Genomic DNA, 14,193 nt, shown 5'->3' with positions numbered 1-14,193 from the left:
TCACTCATGTTGCACTTTGAATGGTCTCCCCATTCAGATTTATAGAAAATCAGCATGTCCTGTCTCATAACACATGGGATGCAGCTCAAGCGCCCATCTATATGGGGCTTTTACTCTGGTTCTACTCCACCCCCAAGACAGTCGTGTCAGATGACGCACGCTGCTCTCTGTAGCTAGCCTGGCATGTCTTGCCCCAAATCCATTTTTTTCCTCAAACTCATTTTGTGTCGGATTTTCCCATCACAGCAGCTTCAGTGCCGTTCAGGAGTCCATGTGACCTCAGCTGGCTTCAGTGCAAGCTGGTGGAAGCGTCGCTGATTGGCAGGAGGGAAAGTTGCATGGGGCGTGGGTGTGGGGAGAGCATGGGATAGAACGTGGGGAGAGCGAGGGGTAAACATGTCTACCCGGAAGTAACTCATTGCCTTCAATTCCACTTTGCTGAGTACAGGAGCAGACCTGCTACTTTGTAATTGCACTGTTGCGACTGTGGGCTCAGTCCATGCCTCTCACTTTAAATATTGATTGAGCACAGGAGTAGGGAAGGGAGCCAGCCCTGCTGTTTTGAAACTGCGCAGCTACGAAGGAACACAGCTAAACGGTGGGTGCCTGTTGATTCGAAGCTGCGCAGCTAAGAAATGGTGGATGCCAGGGTGGATAATTTTCATTAAAGAGTATTCAGAAGCACTTCATAGAGCCCGTGTAAGGAGGGGAAGCCTGTTGATTGGGCAGTTAATATACATCAAAGACAATGTGCTAGTTGCTGACTGTATGTGCTCTGCTCTCAGCGCCTCTTGCACTCCTGCTCATTCCGCTCTGTCTCCGGGCGGTGACGGCTGCCTGCCTGCCTGCCTGCCTGCCTCATAAATGTGTGTGCATGTGGGGTTTGTCATGAACGTCTACTCATAAGCAAGTCCTCCATTGCACTTCGTTGAACACACGAGGGAAGAAGGGAGGGGGAGCAAACCTGTGCTCATTGGCTGCCCCGCTCCTACGCAATTTATATCGTTCCTTTCTACTTGCCCACCCCACCCCAACTAATGCAGCTTCAGTTCCCATTTGCTCTGCAAAAGTGGAGGAATACAGCACAGCATGTACCATGGAAAGAACTAATTTGTTTCTGTGAAAATGCGGATTTTGACCAAATTGTTTCACAAAGTGGTTCCGTTGAGATTGGCCCGTAGTCTGACCTGTAGCTGTGAGTGTTTTATTTTTATTATAATTTTTATTAGAAAGGACTAAACTGAACAACCATTGTCTTCTGAAACTTTATTTCATGTGTGTATTGTATATTTCTAAGTTTTTTTTCCCTTTACAGACCATGCGAAGACATAGAAATGAAGTAACAATTGAACTTAGAAAGGTGAGTATATCACCTTTTTATTTGTTTATACTGTGTGTAAAGTGGCTGTGAGGAGTTCCTGCTACAGACCTCAGATTTGTGGTGACTTGGGGGATTGATGTCATGCTATTGGTCTGCCTGTGAATGTCCCTGCCAGTGAACAATGGTTTTCTGCTTCAGTCTTCTGAAGAGAGAGACCTGGATATGTTAGCATTTGAGGCTGGGCTCAAAGACCGTCACAGCCTGGTAAATGAAGGTTTTAAGGCACCTCTGTTAGTGTATGCCATCACATTCTTCCTGTATTGTGAAACAGTTAACCTCTTTAATTAATATACTGGAAGTTGGTTTTTTGTTTCGTTTTTAATTTGTTGTTGTTGTTCAGTTGTTCAGTTACGTCCGACTCTTCGTGACCCCATGGACCATAGCACGCCAGGCCTTCCAGTCCTGCGCTCTCTCCCGGAGCGTGCTCAAGTCCATATTCATAGCATCAGTGATGCTATCCAGCCATCTCATCCTCTGCCGTCCCCTTTTCCTTTTGCCTTCAGTCTTTTCCAGCATCAGGATCTTTTCCAGAGAGTTTTCTCTTCGCATTAGGTGGCCAAAATATTTGAGCTTCAGCTTCAGTATCTGTCCATCCAATGAGCACTCAGGGTTGATTTCCTTTAGGATGGACTGATTGGACCTCCTTGCAGTCCAGGGGACTCGTAAGAGTCTTCTCCAGCACCGCAGTTCGAAAGCATCGATTCTTCGGCGCTCAGCCTTCCTTATAGTCCAGCTCTCACAGCCATACGATACTACTGGGAAAACCATAGCTTTGATTATGCGGACCTTTGTCGGCAAGGTGATGTCTCTGCTTCTCACTATGCTGTCTAGGTTTGCCATAGCTTTCCTCCCAAGGAGCAAGCGTCTTTTAATTTCATGGCTACAGTCACCGTCTGCGGTGATCTTGGAGCCCAAGAAAGTAAAATCTGTCACTGCTTCCATTTCTTCCCCTTCTATATGCCAGGAAGTGATGGGGCCGGATGCCATGATCTTTGTTTTTTTAATGTTGAGTTTCAAACCAGCTTTTGCACTCTCCTCTTTCACCCTCAACGGGAGGCTCTTTAGATCCTCTTCGCTTTCTGCCATTAGGGTGGTATCATCTGCATATCGGAGGTTGTCGATAATTCTCCCGGCAATCTTAATTCCGACCTGTGATTCACCCAACCCGGCATTTCTCATCATGTCCTCTGCATATAAGTTAAATAAGCAGGGTGACAATATGCAGCCTTGTCGTACTCCTTTCCCAATTTTGAACCACTCAGTTGTTCCATGTCTGGTTCTTACTGTTGCTTCTTGACCCTCGTACAGGTTTCTCAGGAGACAGGTAAGGTGGTCTGGTACCCCCATCTCTTTCAGAATTTGCCACAGTTTGTTGTGATCCACACAATCAAAGGCTTTAGCGTAGTCAGTGAAGCAGAAATAGGCGTTTTTCTGGAATTCTCTTGCTTTCTCCTTGATCCAGCGAATGTTGGCAATTTGATCTCTAGTTCCTCTGCCTCTTCGAAACTCAGCTTGTACTTCTGGTACTTCTCGGTTCGCTTACTGCTGAAGCCTAGCTTGTAGGATTTTGAGCATCACCTTGCTGGCATGTGAAATGAGTGCAATTGTATTGTAGTTTGAACACTCTTTGGCGTTGCCCTTCTTTGGAATTGGAATGTAAACTGACCTTTTCCAGTCTTGTGGCCACTGTTGAGTGTTCCAAATTTGTTGGCATATTGAGTGCAGCACTTGAACAGCATCATCTTTTAGGATTTTAAATAGCTCAGCTGGAATACTGTCATCTCCGCTAGCTTTGTTGTTAATAATGCTTCCTAAGGCCCACTTGACTTCACTCTCTAGGATGTCCGGCTCAAGTTCAGTGACCGCACTATCATGGCTATCGGGGACATTCAGGTCTTTCCTGTATAGTTCTTCTGTGTATTCCTTCCACCTCTTCTTAATCTTATCTGCTTCTGTTAGGTCCCTGCCTTCTTTGTCCTTTATCATGCCTGTCTTTGCACAAAACGTTCCCTTGAGATCTCCGATTTTCTTGAAGAGATCTCTAGTCTTTCCCATTCTGTTGTTTTCCTTGATTTCTTTGCATTGTTCATTTAAGAAGGCCTTCTTGTCTCTCCTTGCTGTTCTCTGGAACTCTGCATTCAGTTGGATATATCTTCCCCTTTCTCCCTTGCTTTTCGCTTCTCTTCTTTCCTCAGCTACTTGTAAAGCCTCATCAGACAGCCACTTTGCTTTCTTGCATTTCTTTTTCTTTGGGATGGATTGAGTTGCTGCCTCCTGAACAATGGTACGGACCTCCATCCATAGTTCCTCAGGCACTCTATCAGGTCTAATCCCTTAAGTCTATTCCTCACCTCCACTGTATATTCATAAGGGATATAATTTAGGTCATACCTGAACGGTTTAGTGTTTTTCCCTACGTTCTTCAATATAAGCCAAAATTTTGCAAGAAGAAGCTCATGATCTGAGCCACAGTCAGCTCCAGGTCTTGTTTTTACTGACTGTATAGAGCTTCTCCATCTTTGGCTGCAAAGGACATAATCAATCTGATTTCGATATTGACCATCTGGTGATGTCCATGTGTAGAGTCATCTCTCGTGCTGTTGGAAAAGTGTTTGCTATGATCAGCGTGTTCTCTTGGCAAAACTCTATTAGCCTTTGTCCTGCTTCATTTTGTACACCAAGGCCATCCTTTCCTGTTATCCCGGTGATTTCTTGACTTCTTGCTTTAGCATTCCAATCCCCTAGGATGAAGAGGACATCTTTTTTTAGTGTTAGTTCTAGAAGGTGTTGTAGGTCTTCATAGAACCACTCAACCTCAGCTTCTTCGGCATCAGTGGTTGGGGCATAGACCTGAATTACTGTGATGCTGAATGGTTTGCCTTGGATTCGTACTGAGATCATTCTGTCGTTTTTAAGATTGTACCCCAGTACTGCTTTTCCTACCCTTTTGTTGACTATGAGTGCTACTCCATTTCTTCTAAGGGATTCTTGCCCACAGTAGTAGATATGATGGTCACCTGAATTAAATTCGCCCATGCTTGTCCATTTTAGTTCGCTGATTCCCAAGATGTCGATGTTCAATCTTGCCATCTCATGTTTGACAACCTCCAGCTTACCTTGATTCATTGACCTTACATTCCAGGTTCCTAAACAATATTGTTCTTTACAGCATCGGATTTTCTTTTCACCACCAGACACATCCACAGCTGAGTGTCCTTTCGGCTTTGGCCCAGCCGCTTCATTCTTTCTGGTGCTACTTGGAAATTCCCTCTTCTCTTCCCCAGTAGTATATTGGACACCTTCCGACCTGAGGGGCTTATCTTCCGGCGTCATCTCTTTTAGCCTTGTGATATGTTCCATGGGGTTTTCTTGGCAAGAATACTGGAGTGGGTTGCCATTTCCTTCTCCAGTGGACCACATTTTGTCAGAACTGTCCGCCATGACCTGTCCGTCTTGGGTGGCCCTGCACGGCATAGCTTATGGCTTCACTGAGTTACGCAAGCCCCTTCGCCACAACAAGGCAGTGATCCATGAAGAGGTTGTTTTTAATTGGGGACCTAAACATCACACTGTATTTACATTATTTGAGCCACTATGCTTTTGTCTTACTTGTGGTCAAGTTTCTGAATCAGCTATTTGAAGTAGCAAGGCATTAAGACAGGAATGGGGAACCTCTGACCCGGGGACCAATTTGGCCTACCAGGCCAGTCTACAGGGCCTTGGGTGAGTCCCCTCCTAGAACCCCACCTCCTGAAGGTGAGCAACAAGGGGAATCCCTGCTGTTTTCTCTGATCAGTGATCAGTCATGAGAGATAACAGTGGGGATTCCTCTCCCCACTAGTTTTGCCCACACTGCATCTTCCCCAGTGGGGGAATGCATGGGCTGGTGAAGCTGCCCAGCCAAGGCACCAGCTGGAAGAGAGCTTCCTCAGCTGGTGTCTCAGTCAGGGAACCAACTTTGCTGTGGACAGGCTTTAAAACATACTGCAAAGAGAAAGAGGTGCTCTTTCCTCAGCATCAAGGTCACTGCGGAGACAAGCGATTTTGTCCTCAAAGTGCGATGCAAAAAGGTCACAGTGGGTCGTCGACGGGCCAGGGCCCCATTTACTGGGGAAGATGTTAACAACCACCCGACCACCGCGAAGAGCTCCGCTGGACGGCTACTTGAGGACGCAATGGAGGCAGCAAAATAAACCTTCTTTGCTACCCGCACTGCCATGCAATAGGCACGATTATGCACTCTAGAGCGTGCTTGGTCATCTTCACGTCGAGTCTTGCGCCATTTGCAAAAGTTGAGGATATGGAAGAAAACAATACAGAATTATTTGTGGCAAAATGGCTGACTTCACTCTTTCCTGAGTTTCTCATTGACTCTGAGGATTTAGAAAGAACCCATCATGCGTGAGGACCAAAGAAGGCAAATACACCATAGGATATAATCGTATATTTTGGTTGCAATAATAAAAAAGAAACACTAATGAAAAAGTTGAGGGGATTAAAAGCAATAGAATGCCAAGGCGTACCTGTTACGATATTACAGGACTTAGCCCCAGAAACACTACAAATGTGCACAGAGCTACATCCCTTTACTCTGCAATTACAAGAAGCAGGGATCTGTTACTCATGGGGCTTTCCATTCAAATTAGTGGTCCCTTATAAAGGGGTCACTCACGTTGTGACAACAAAAAAGGAAGCTGTACAATTAAACCCTGCGTCTTAATCTCCCTGAAGGACTTTTACTAGAGAATTTTTAAAAAGAAGGAGACAGTGGTGAATCTGATGATGAGGACAGCTGGGAGTTGGTTCAAAGAAAACAACTTGATAAGCCCAAAAATAGAGGAAGAAAGGCAACAGCAGGCACTTCATTCCATTCACTTAGAGCATTATCATACCGAAAGAGATGAGCCAGAAGGACTTTGATTACTGAAAGTTATAGTTAATCTAATTTTAATATACATGAGCTAAAATGGACTTTTTGAATTCTAGGATGGCGAAAATGATAGTAATGTAAAGCAGTTCTTGGTAAAAGGTTTGGGATTTTACCAGTTTCTTTAAATAAAGGGCTGGAGGGACTTTTCTCTCATAGAATCATGGAATAGTAGGGTTGGAAGGGGCCTACAAGACCATCAAGTCCAACACCCTGCTCTGTGCAGGAACCCAAGTCATATCATCCCTGACAGATGGCTGTCCAGCCTCATCTTGAATGCCTCCAGTGTGGGAGAGCCCACCACCTCCCTAGGTAATTGGTTCCATTGTCATATTGCTCTAACAGTCAGAAAGTTTTTCCTGATGTTCAGCCTGCATCCTCTTAAAGTGCGGTGCCCAGAACTGGACACAGCACTCCAGATGAGGCCTAACTCTGATTAGAGGGGGACTAGTACTTCCCGGGATTTGGAAGCTCTGCTTCTATTAATGCAGCCCCAAATAGCATTTTCCTTTTTTGCAGCCACATCACATTGTTGGCTCATCTTCAGCTTGTGATCTACAACAGTTCCAAGATCCTTCTTTAGTGTGGTTGAGCCACGTATCCCCCATCTTGTAACTGTGCCTTTGATTTCTTTTTTCAGGTGCAGAACTTGGCATTTCTCCCTATTAAATTTCATGCTGTTGTTTTCTGCCCAGTGCTCCAGTCTCATGTGGTCAGATCTGTGCTAGGAATAGATCTGAACTATCTGCCTCACCATTTATACATTTAATAGAAGTAACTCTTTTTGATTTTTATTTTCTCTCTCTTTTGTTTGGATGTTTTTATTTTAATTTAAGAAGTTTACATTTTGTGGGAAGGTGCTCAGTGCGCTCCTGAGGGGCAACTTGGATTTTTTTTGCATCTTTGTTATGTGTTGGGGGGGGGGGGGTTGCGGCAGGTTTAATTATTAATCTAATGATTAAATTTAGTTTAGTTGGGAAAAGGGGAAGTTTTTTTCCAGCTGACAGGAGAATTTCACCAGAAAAGACATTAAAAAAGAAACCTGAGAAAGGAAAAAATGTTCTAAAAGTTATGCAATTCATATGGCTGATTTAAAAACAGTTTCATTCAACATAAAGGGATAGGCAGTACCATGAAAAGGTCCAGGATGTTTAAATTGATTAAGGTTGTGAAGCCAAAAATAATGATGTTATCACAACACATAAGGCAACGGAAAAGGATGGTATATTTAATAGTAAGCAATGGGGGGGGGGATTTATAGCTAAAGAATCTTTAGCTAAAGGGTGACCAGCCAGATGGGCGGTCAATAAATTTAATAAATAAATAAATGAATGAATGAATGGGTGGCAATTTTAATCAAGATTGAAATTGATTTAAAAAAGACAAAATAGTGAAAGATAAGGAAGGAAGATTAATTTTGTGGAAGGAATTTTGAATGGACTCACAAAAATTACATTAGTGACAATATATAGCCCAAACACAAACCAACTAACTTTTTTTAGACAGAATCCTAAGAGAATTATGTTTTAAATTTACAGAAACAGAATTGTTGATAGGAGAGGATATCAGTTGGAATTTACAAGGGGCAGCAGTACTCATAGCAGGAAACACCATTAAACAAATGAGAAAGAAATCTCAACGTTACAAGCAAGTAATGAAATGTATGAAAATATTACAAGAACATGAACTTCATGAAACATGGGTAGAACTGCATCCTGAAGACTATACACATTCATTGTACTGATGACCCCTTGGTTCATTCTCGAGGCTTGATACGATAAAGGGTCTATTGCCATAGATAGTCAAAATAGACATAGGCCAAATAAACATATCTGACCATGCCCCAGTGTGCCTGGAGATAGCAATGTGTGCTAGGGAAAAAAACAATACCAATATGGCGGTAACACCTGTTAAGGAAATATCCAAGGCAGGTTAGGTTAAACAGTCAGAAATTTATGACAGCACCACACAGCTGTGGGAGTCTCCTCAAAAAGAAAACAGGGTATCTTTATACATACTGAAACTTGGAGAACAAATAAAACACACTATGCGTGCTCAGAAACCAATTAGTACTCAGTATCAGCCTTATCAGTACAGCTACATTATTATTTCTTACTTCTAAGGTCCTAAGCTACTCCTTAAAAAGAATTTCCTGCCTATAATGAGCAACTTACAATTACCTTCTCATTGTCAAACACATACGGTTTTCCAATTCCATCAGGCACCTTGGTTGGTTGCTTGAACCAAACTACTCAAGCGGCCTAGTCAGGCCTACCTTCACACACACACACACACACACACACACACCCCTTTTGAGCTTATCAAGCTCACCTTCTATGTTTGTATTGTCATCAGTCATTCATTCTCTTTATCTCTCTCCTTCTCCTCTTTCCACATCTCTCTTTGCAGTCTACTGACCATCTGGTGCGGTTCAGCTTCATGTATAAATTTAGTAGTAGATTTAATGCAACATTTGATCAAGGCAATGATTACATGGAATACAACAATACAAACAACCATGATACCAATAATAAGCATGATAATTTGCAATATTTTTGCTCTCCAGCTTCCAAGGCTGGATCCAAACCAAGACCAGCTAGACCACTGGTCTTCTCGATGTAGCTGGGCTGCTACTTTTCGAATGTGAGCAGCTTGATCTAATATATCTTTTGTTTTATCAGGAATGTACACACAACATTCTTTCCCAATTAAGGCACATACTCCACCTTTGCTGGTCAAGATAAAATCTAAAGCCATCCTGTTCTGTAAAACCATTTGTCTTATGCTGCCAAGTTCGGTGTTAATGCCTTAAAATCCTAAGGCCGTGGAACTGGATACTTCTTCAAGCATGGCAGATAGTTTTTGTATTTCTCTCATTGCTTTAGAGGCGCCATACATTGGAAACCAGGTTCCAAAGAGCCCTTGGGTTTCTGTGATTCCTCTCATATTGCGAAACTTGCCTTTGGGCAGAGTTTTGAGCACTCTATAAGCAGGTATCACAGCTGCCACATAGCAGTTCCCACTCTACCCACTAGGCAGATGCTTATAAGCTTTATTTCCACAGACAAAATAATGGCCTGCAAGGGCAGTAAACGGCTTGTTGCATTGAGAGGACAACATTCCATTGTTGGTAATAACCCATGAAGGAAGGGCTCGCATCTTTCATCCAGGTCTTATTTACAAAATATGCTCCATTGATTTTAAAATCTGTCTCACATCTGCTATATCCCAACATAACTCTGCTGCCATTACACTGCCAACAATATTTGCCCAAAATATCAAAGGATAATTTCACATAATTAGACCTATTACATTGTACATCTTGCCAGTTGAATGTTTCTGGTAGATCTAGGTAATTGGGTTTAGCCATTTTAGTCTTATTCAGTGGGATTTGGATCATTGGTATGCCTCCATGAGCATGGGCTGGCACATGGCTGCAGATCCAGCAGCTGGATACACATATTTGAACATGGTCCATCACTTTCAGGAAGGTGTTCTCTGCTTTCAGGCCACAAAAGATGCCAAGCAGCAGCAGGATACAGGTGGGCCACATCATGAAAATGCGCGCCTGGTGGATGCTGAAACAAGTATTTCTTCACTAACAGGAGTTGGGCTCAAGGCTAGGCTTATGCTCACCTTGCCAGCAAGTGCTTAGCTCACTATTGGTCCCTTAGAGGCGGCTATTTTGTAATCCAGAAGAGGCCAAAGTGCCGAAAGTATAAGAAGGTCACACATGATAGCAGGAAAAAGGGCAACAAGCCAGTACCATGATGGCAACCAGAGATGTTCCTCTCTTTTGGCTCCAAAATGACTCGAAGGATTGCTGAACTCTGTGTTAGGGCACATCCAGCGTTGTCTGGTTCTGAGGTATGTCGTCTCCAGGGGGCAACACTTTCTTGCAGTGGGATGCGTGGATCCAGGTAGGCTGTCCTTGCAGCTTCATGACGGTGTGGGTGGTCAACAGCACCTGATGGAGTCCTTTCTAGCAAGGCTCAAGGGAAGATTTCCTCTGATGGACTTTGGTATAGACCCAATCTCCAGGCTGCAGGTCGTGGCACTGTACTGTAGAGACATCTGGAAGCGCTTCTTAAACCTGTGAATGAAAGTCTTTAACACACTTCATTAATGCTTGGCAGTAATTCAACACAGTCCTATCACTTAACTGCAGGTTAGTAAGATGTTCTCTAGTAGGTGCTGAAGACGTGAGTCTCATAGGTCTTCCCATAAGAATCTCATGGGGACTAAGTCCAGTCTGTTGGTGCAAAGTGGCACGCATGCTCATCAAGGCCATCAGGCGATTTAAGTCCAGTTTCCGCACAAATTTTGGCTAAGTTTGTTCTTTAAGACTCCAGTTTTCCTTTCCACCAGCCCAGCTGACTGGGGGTAGTGAGGACAGTGAAAATGCTGTTGGATTTGCAGGGCCTTACATATGTCTTTCACAATCTGTCCAGTAAAATGTGTCTCCCTGTCGGAATTTAATGACAAAGGCATCCTAAATCTTGGAATAAATTCTCTTAACAGTCTTTTACTCACTGTAACGGTATCAGCTTTAGCACATGGATAGGCTTCTACCCATCCTGAGAAGGTACACACACTTATAAGCACATATTCGTAACCACAAACCTACTTCATCTGAATAAAATCAACTTGAATGTTATCGAAAGGTCCCCAGGGTGGGGGACGTGCTGCTCGCTTTGTCTTCACAGGCTTCACAACATTGTGGGCCAGACAAATCGGGCAGGTTTAACAACAGTGTTGGGCTATAGTCAGGCAGCTGGGAGCAAACCACTATTTTTGTATGAGTTCAGTCATCCCCCTTTTGCTCACATGGGCCACACCGTGGGCCAGGCAAGCAAGGTAGGGGAGCAAGACTAGGGGCGCCACCAAGCGGCCGTCTGGGGAATGCCACATCTGGTCAGGGTGCAAAGTGCACCCAGCTTGCGTCCATGTAGCTTTTTCTGCATCAGGTGCCTGAGTTTGCAGAGCAGCTACTTCAGCCAATGAAGGAGGGTTGGACGCAGCTGGTGGTTTGGACACAAATACAGCAGTAGCCCTGGGCATAGAAAGGCCACAGCTTTGGCAGCAGAGTCTGCCAAAGCATTTCTACGAGTAACTTCATCATGGTATGTAGTCTGGTGTGCAGCACATTTTACATCAGCAATAGAAGAAGGTAAGAGGAGGGCATCTAACAGGGCAGCAGATGGGGGCTATTCTTAATAGGGGAGCCAGAAGAGGTCGGGATACTCCGGTGTTTCCACAGTTGGCCATAGTCATGAACAACACCAAAAGCATACCTTGAATCAGTGTAGATAGTAACAGATTTAGAAGTGGCAAGAATACAGGCACATGTTAAGGCAAAAAGCTCAGCAACCTGAGCAGACCAACAGTTAGGAATTGGGTTGCTTTCTAAAATTGCATGAAAGGAACAGACAGCATAGCCAGAAACAAGTTGGCCTAAGTTGTCTCGTTGACAAGAGCCATCCACAAACAAAACCATATCAGGATTTTGCAAAGGCACATCAAAAAGGTCCAAGCAAGGCTTGGTGACAGTGGAGGTGACAAACAAACAGTCATGAGGTTCACCATCAGCGGGAGAGGGTAGAGAGGAAGCAGGGTTCAGGGTGGGGCATTGGGAGAGGGTAATGTGAGGGGCAGATAGCAGGAGAGGTTCGTACTTGGTGAGCCTGGCATTAGAGAGATGCTGAGTTTTAGATTTCAAAAGCAGAGCTGGAACTGAATGAGGAACTGAGACCAAGATTTTCTGCAGCTTCAACTAAAAGAGCAGTGGCTGCGATAGCCCGAAAACACGGAGGGAGGGCGGATGCCACTGCATCCAAGGCAGAGGAGTAGTAAGCTAGAGGGTGGTGTTTATCACCATGCATCTGAGTAAGAACCCCAAGTGCAAAGCCATCTCTCTCATGGCAGAAAAGAGTGAAAGGTTTAGAGTAGTCTGGAAGACCAAGAGAGGGAGCTGAGGAAAGGGTGGTAAATGCAGTTTCAGCTTCAGGAGTCCAGGAGAGGGGCTCTGGAGTGTCAAGTTTAGTAAGGTAAGGTCTTGCAGAGGCTTGATAATTGCAGCATAGCTCAGTATCCACTGGTGGCAATAGCCAGCCATGCCGAGAAAGGTCCTCATCTGTGAAATGTAGACAGGTCGAGGGACTTTGAGGGTGGCTTCCACCTGCAGCACAGACAGATGTCTTTGTCTCGCTAAAATGTCATGCCCCAAATATTGCACTCACTGCTGACAGAGTTGGAGTTTCTCTTTTGAGGCTTTATGGCCTTTCTCTGCAAGTGCTTTAAGAAGAGTTAGAGAATCATGTTTGCAGGCTGCAAGGTTAGGTGATGCAAGCAAAAGGTCATCTAAATACTGTATTAGTGTGGAACCATGAGAAAAGACTACAGAATCTAAGTCTTTTTTCAAGATTTGAGGGAGGGGCTCTCAGTATAACCCATTGGTAAAGTGGTATAGGACAGCTGACATCCTTGGTACGAAAAGGTGAAAAGAAATTGAGAGTCAGGATGTATAGGTATGGGGAAAAAAGCAAAACAGAGATCCACAACCGTAAAGTAAGTAGCAGAAGGTGGAATGCAAGACAAAATGGTAGCTGGGTTTGGGACAATAGGAAAAGCCAGAAGAACAATTGAATTGATGGACCGGAGGTCTTGCACAAAACGCCAATGGTTTTTCCCCCCTGGTTTTCGAATGGGAAGAATAGGGGTGTTGCATGGGCTAAGGGGTAGGGATAAGGACCCCTTGTTGGAGAAGAGAAGAAATGACAGGGCGGATGCCTTCTTCTGCTTCCAGACTGAGAAGGTATTGAGATATACATGGGAGAGGTTTCCCTTTGTTGATTTTTATTTTTACTGGCTCAGCTGAATGGATGTGCCCCACTTCATTGGCATGAACTGACCAAAGGTGAGAAGGCACTTGATTCAGAATTTCTTGCTGCATTTGAGAAACTGGGACCGAATTAGTTTTCTTTGGCTTGAGGCTCTTTGCTAAGAAGGGCTAAGACTTCGTTTGTATTTTCAATTGGAACATCAAGGTACACTCCACCAGCTGAGCAGTAGATGGCGCAATTGAGCTTACACAAAAGGTCTTTCCCTAAGAGATTTACAGGCAAAGAGGAGCTTCACAAAAATGCATGTCTGTCAGAAACAGGTCCCAGAGAAATTGACAGCAGTAGAGACAAAGGATAAGGTACAGTTTGATTAGAAATTCCTACAGCATTTATAACTTCAGTAGAAAGAGGAACAGAGGGAAAATCACTAGCACAAAGAATAGAGCGACTCGCTCCAGTATCTAGTAAGCACTTTGTAGATTTACCATCAATTAAGCAGTTTACATAGGGATCAGACTGGTCAACAGAAATAGAGGGAGCAATGAAGTTACCATTCCCAGGGCTGTCCTAGGCTTGACAGTTCTCAGGAGCGGAATAGGATAGACTCTGGATGTAGGGAGGCATGGGAGGAGGGTTGTAAGAGCCAGGCAGGTAGGGTGCCATCGCCAACTGGCCAGCTCAGGAGGGACACTCATTTTTCCAAAGACCACACTGGCCACAAAAATGACAGCAACTAGGCTTTGCCTGACTGGCATATCCCCCCAGGCCCCTGTCTCTCCCACCCCCACCTCTGTTTCCACTCCAGCCGCAGCCTCTCCCTCGTCCCCTCTGGGAGTTGAGATGCTGGAGTTGAAGGGCCATCAATTTAGTCTTGTCTTGCTCTCTTTTTTTGACCTGACAGGCAGCACAATGGTTGGCAACTCTAACTACATCACTAGGTCTCTTAGTTTGCCAGTCAAAACAAATTGTCTTAAGATGATCTTGTATTTTAGGTTGCAGCCCTTGAACAAAAGCAGCCACCACAGCTTCTGGGGCATTATTAA

At 44.4% G+C, this 14,193-nt stretch overlaps 1 protein-coding gene across 2 annotated transcripts in view; it reads left to right on the top strand.

Moving 5' to 3' along the window:
- Window positions 1–14,193, top strand: part of KPNA3 (karyopherin subunit alpha 3) — an 86,535-nt gene that overhangs the window by 16,949 nt on the left and 55,393 nt on the right. For both annotated transcript variants that reach the window (XM_084821501.1, XM_084821490.1), the window contains exon 2: window positions 1,316–1,360. In XM_084821501.1, the coding sequence (XP_084677627.1) occupies window positions 1,316–1,360 (45 nt within the window). The remainder of the gene's footprint in view (window positions 1–1,315; window positions 1,361–14,193) is intronic.

The sequence above is a fragment of the Heloderma suspectum genome, chromosome 1 (assembly GCF_057233095.1).
Source record: "Heloderma suspectum isolate Gila_16-S chromosome 1, 16-S_ref, whole genome shotgun sequence".
In the NCBI taxonomy this organism is placed as follows: domain Eukaryota; kingdom Metazoa; phylum Chordata; class Lepidosauria; order Squamata; family Helodermatidae; genus Heloderma; species Heloderma suspectum.
Note: the sequence above shows the minus strand (reverse complement) of the source record. Positions and strands in the feature narration are given on the sequence as shown.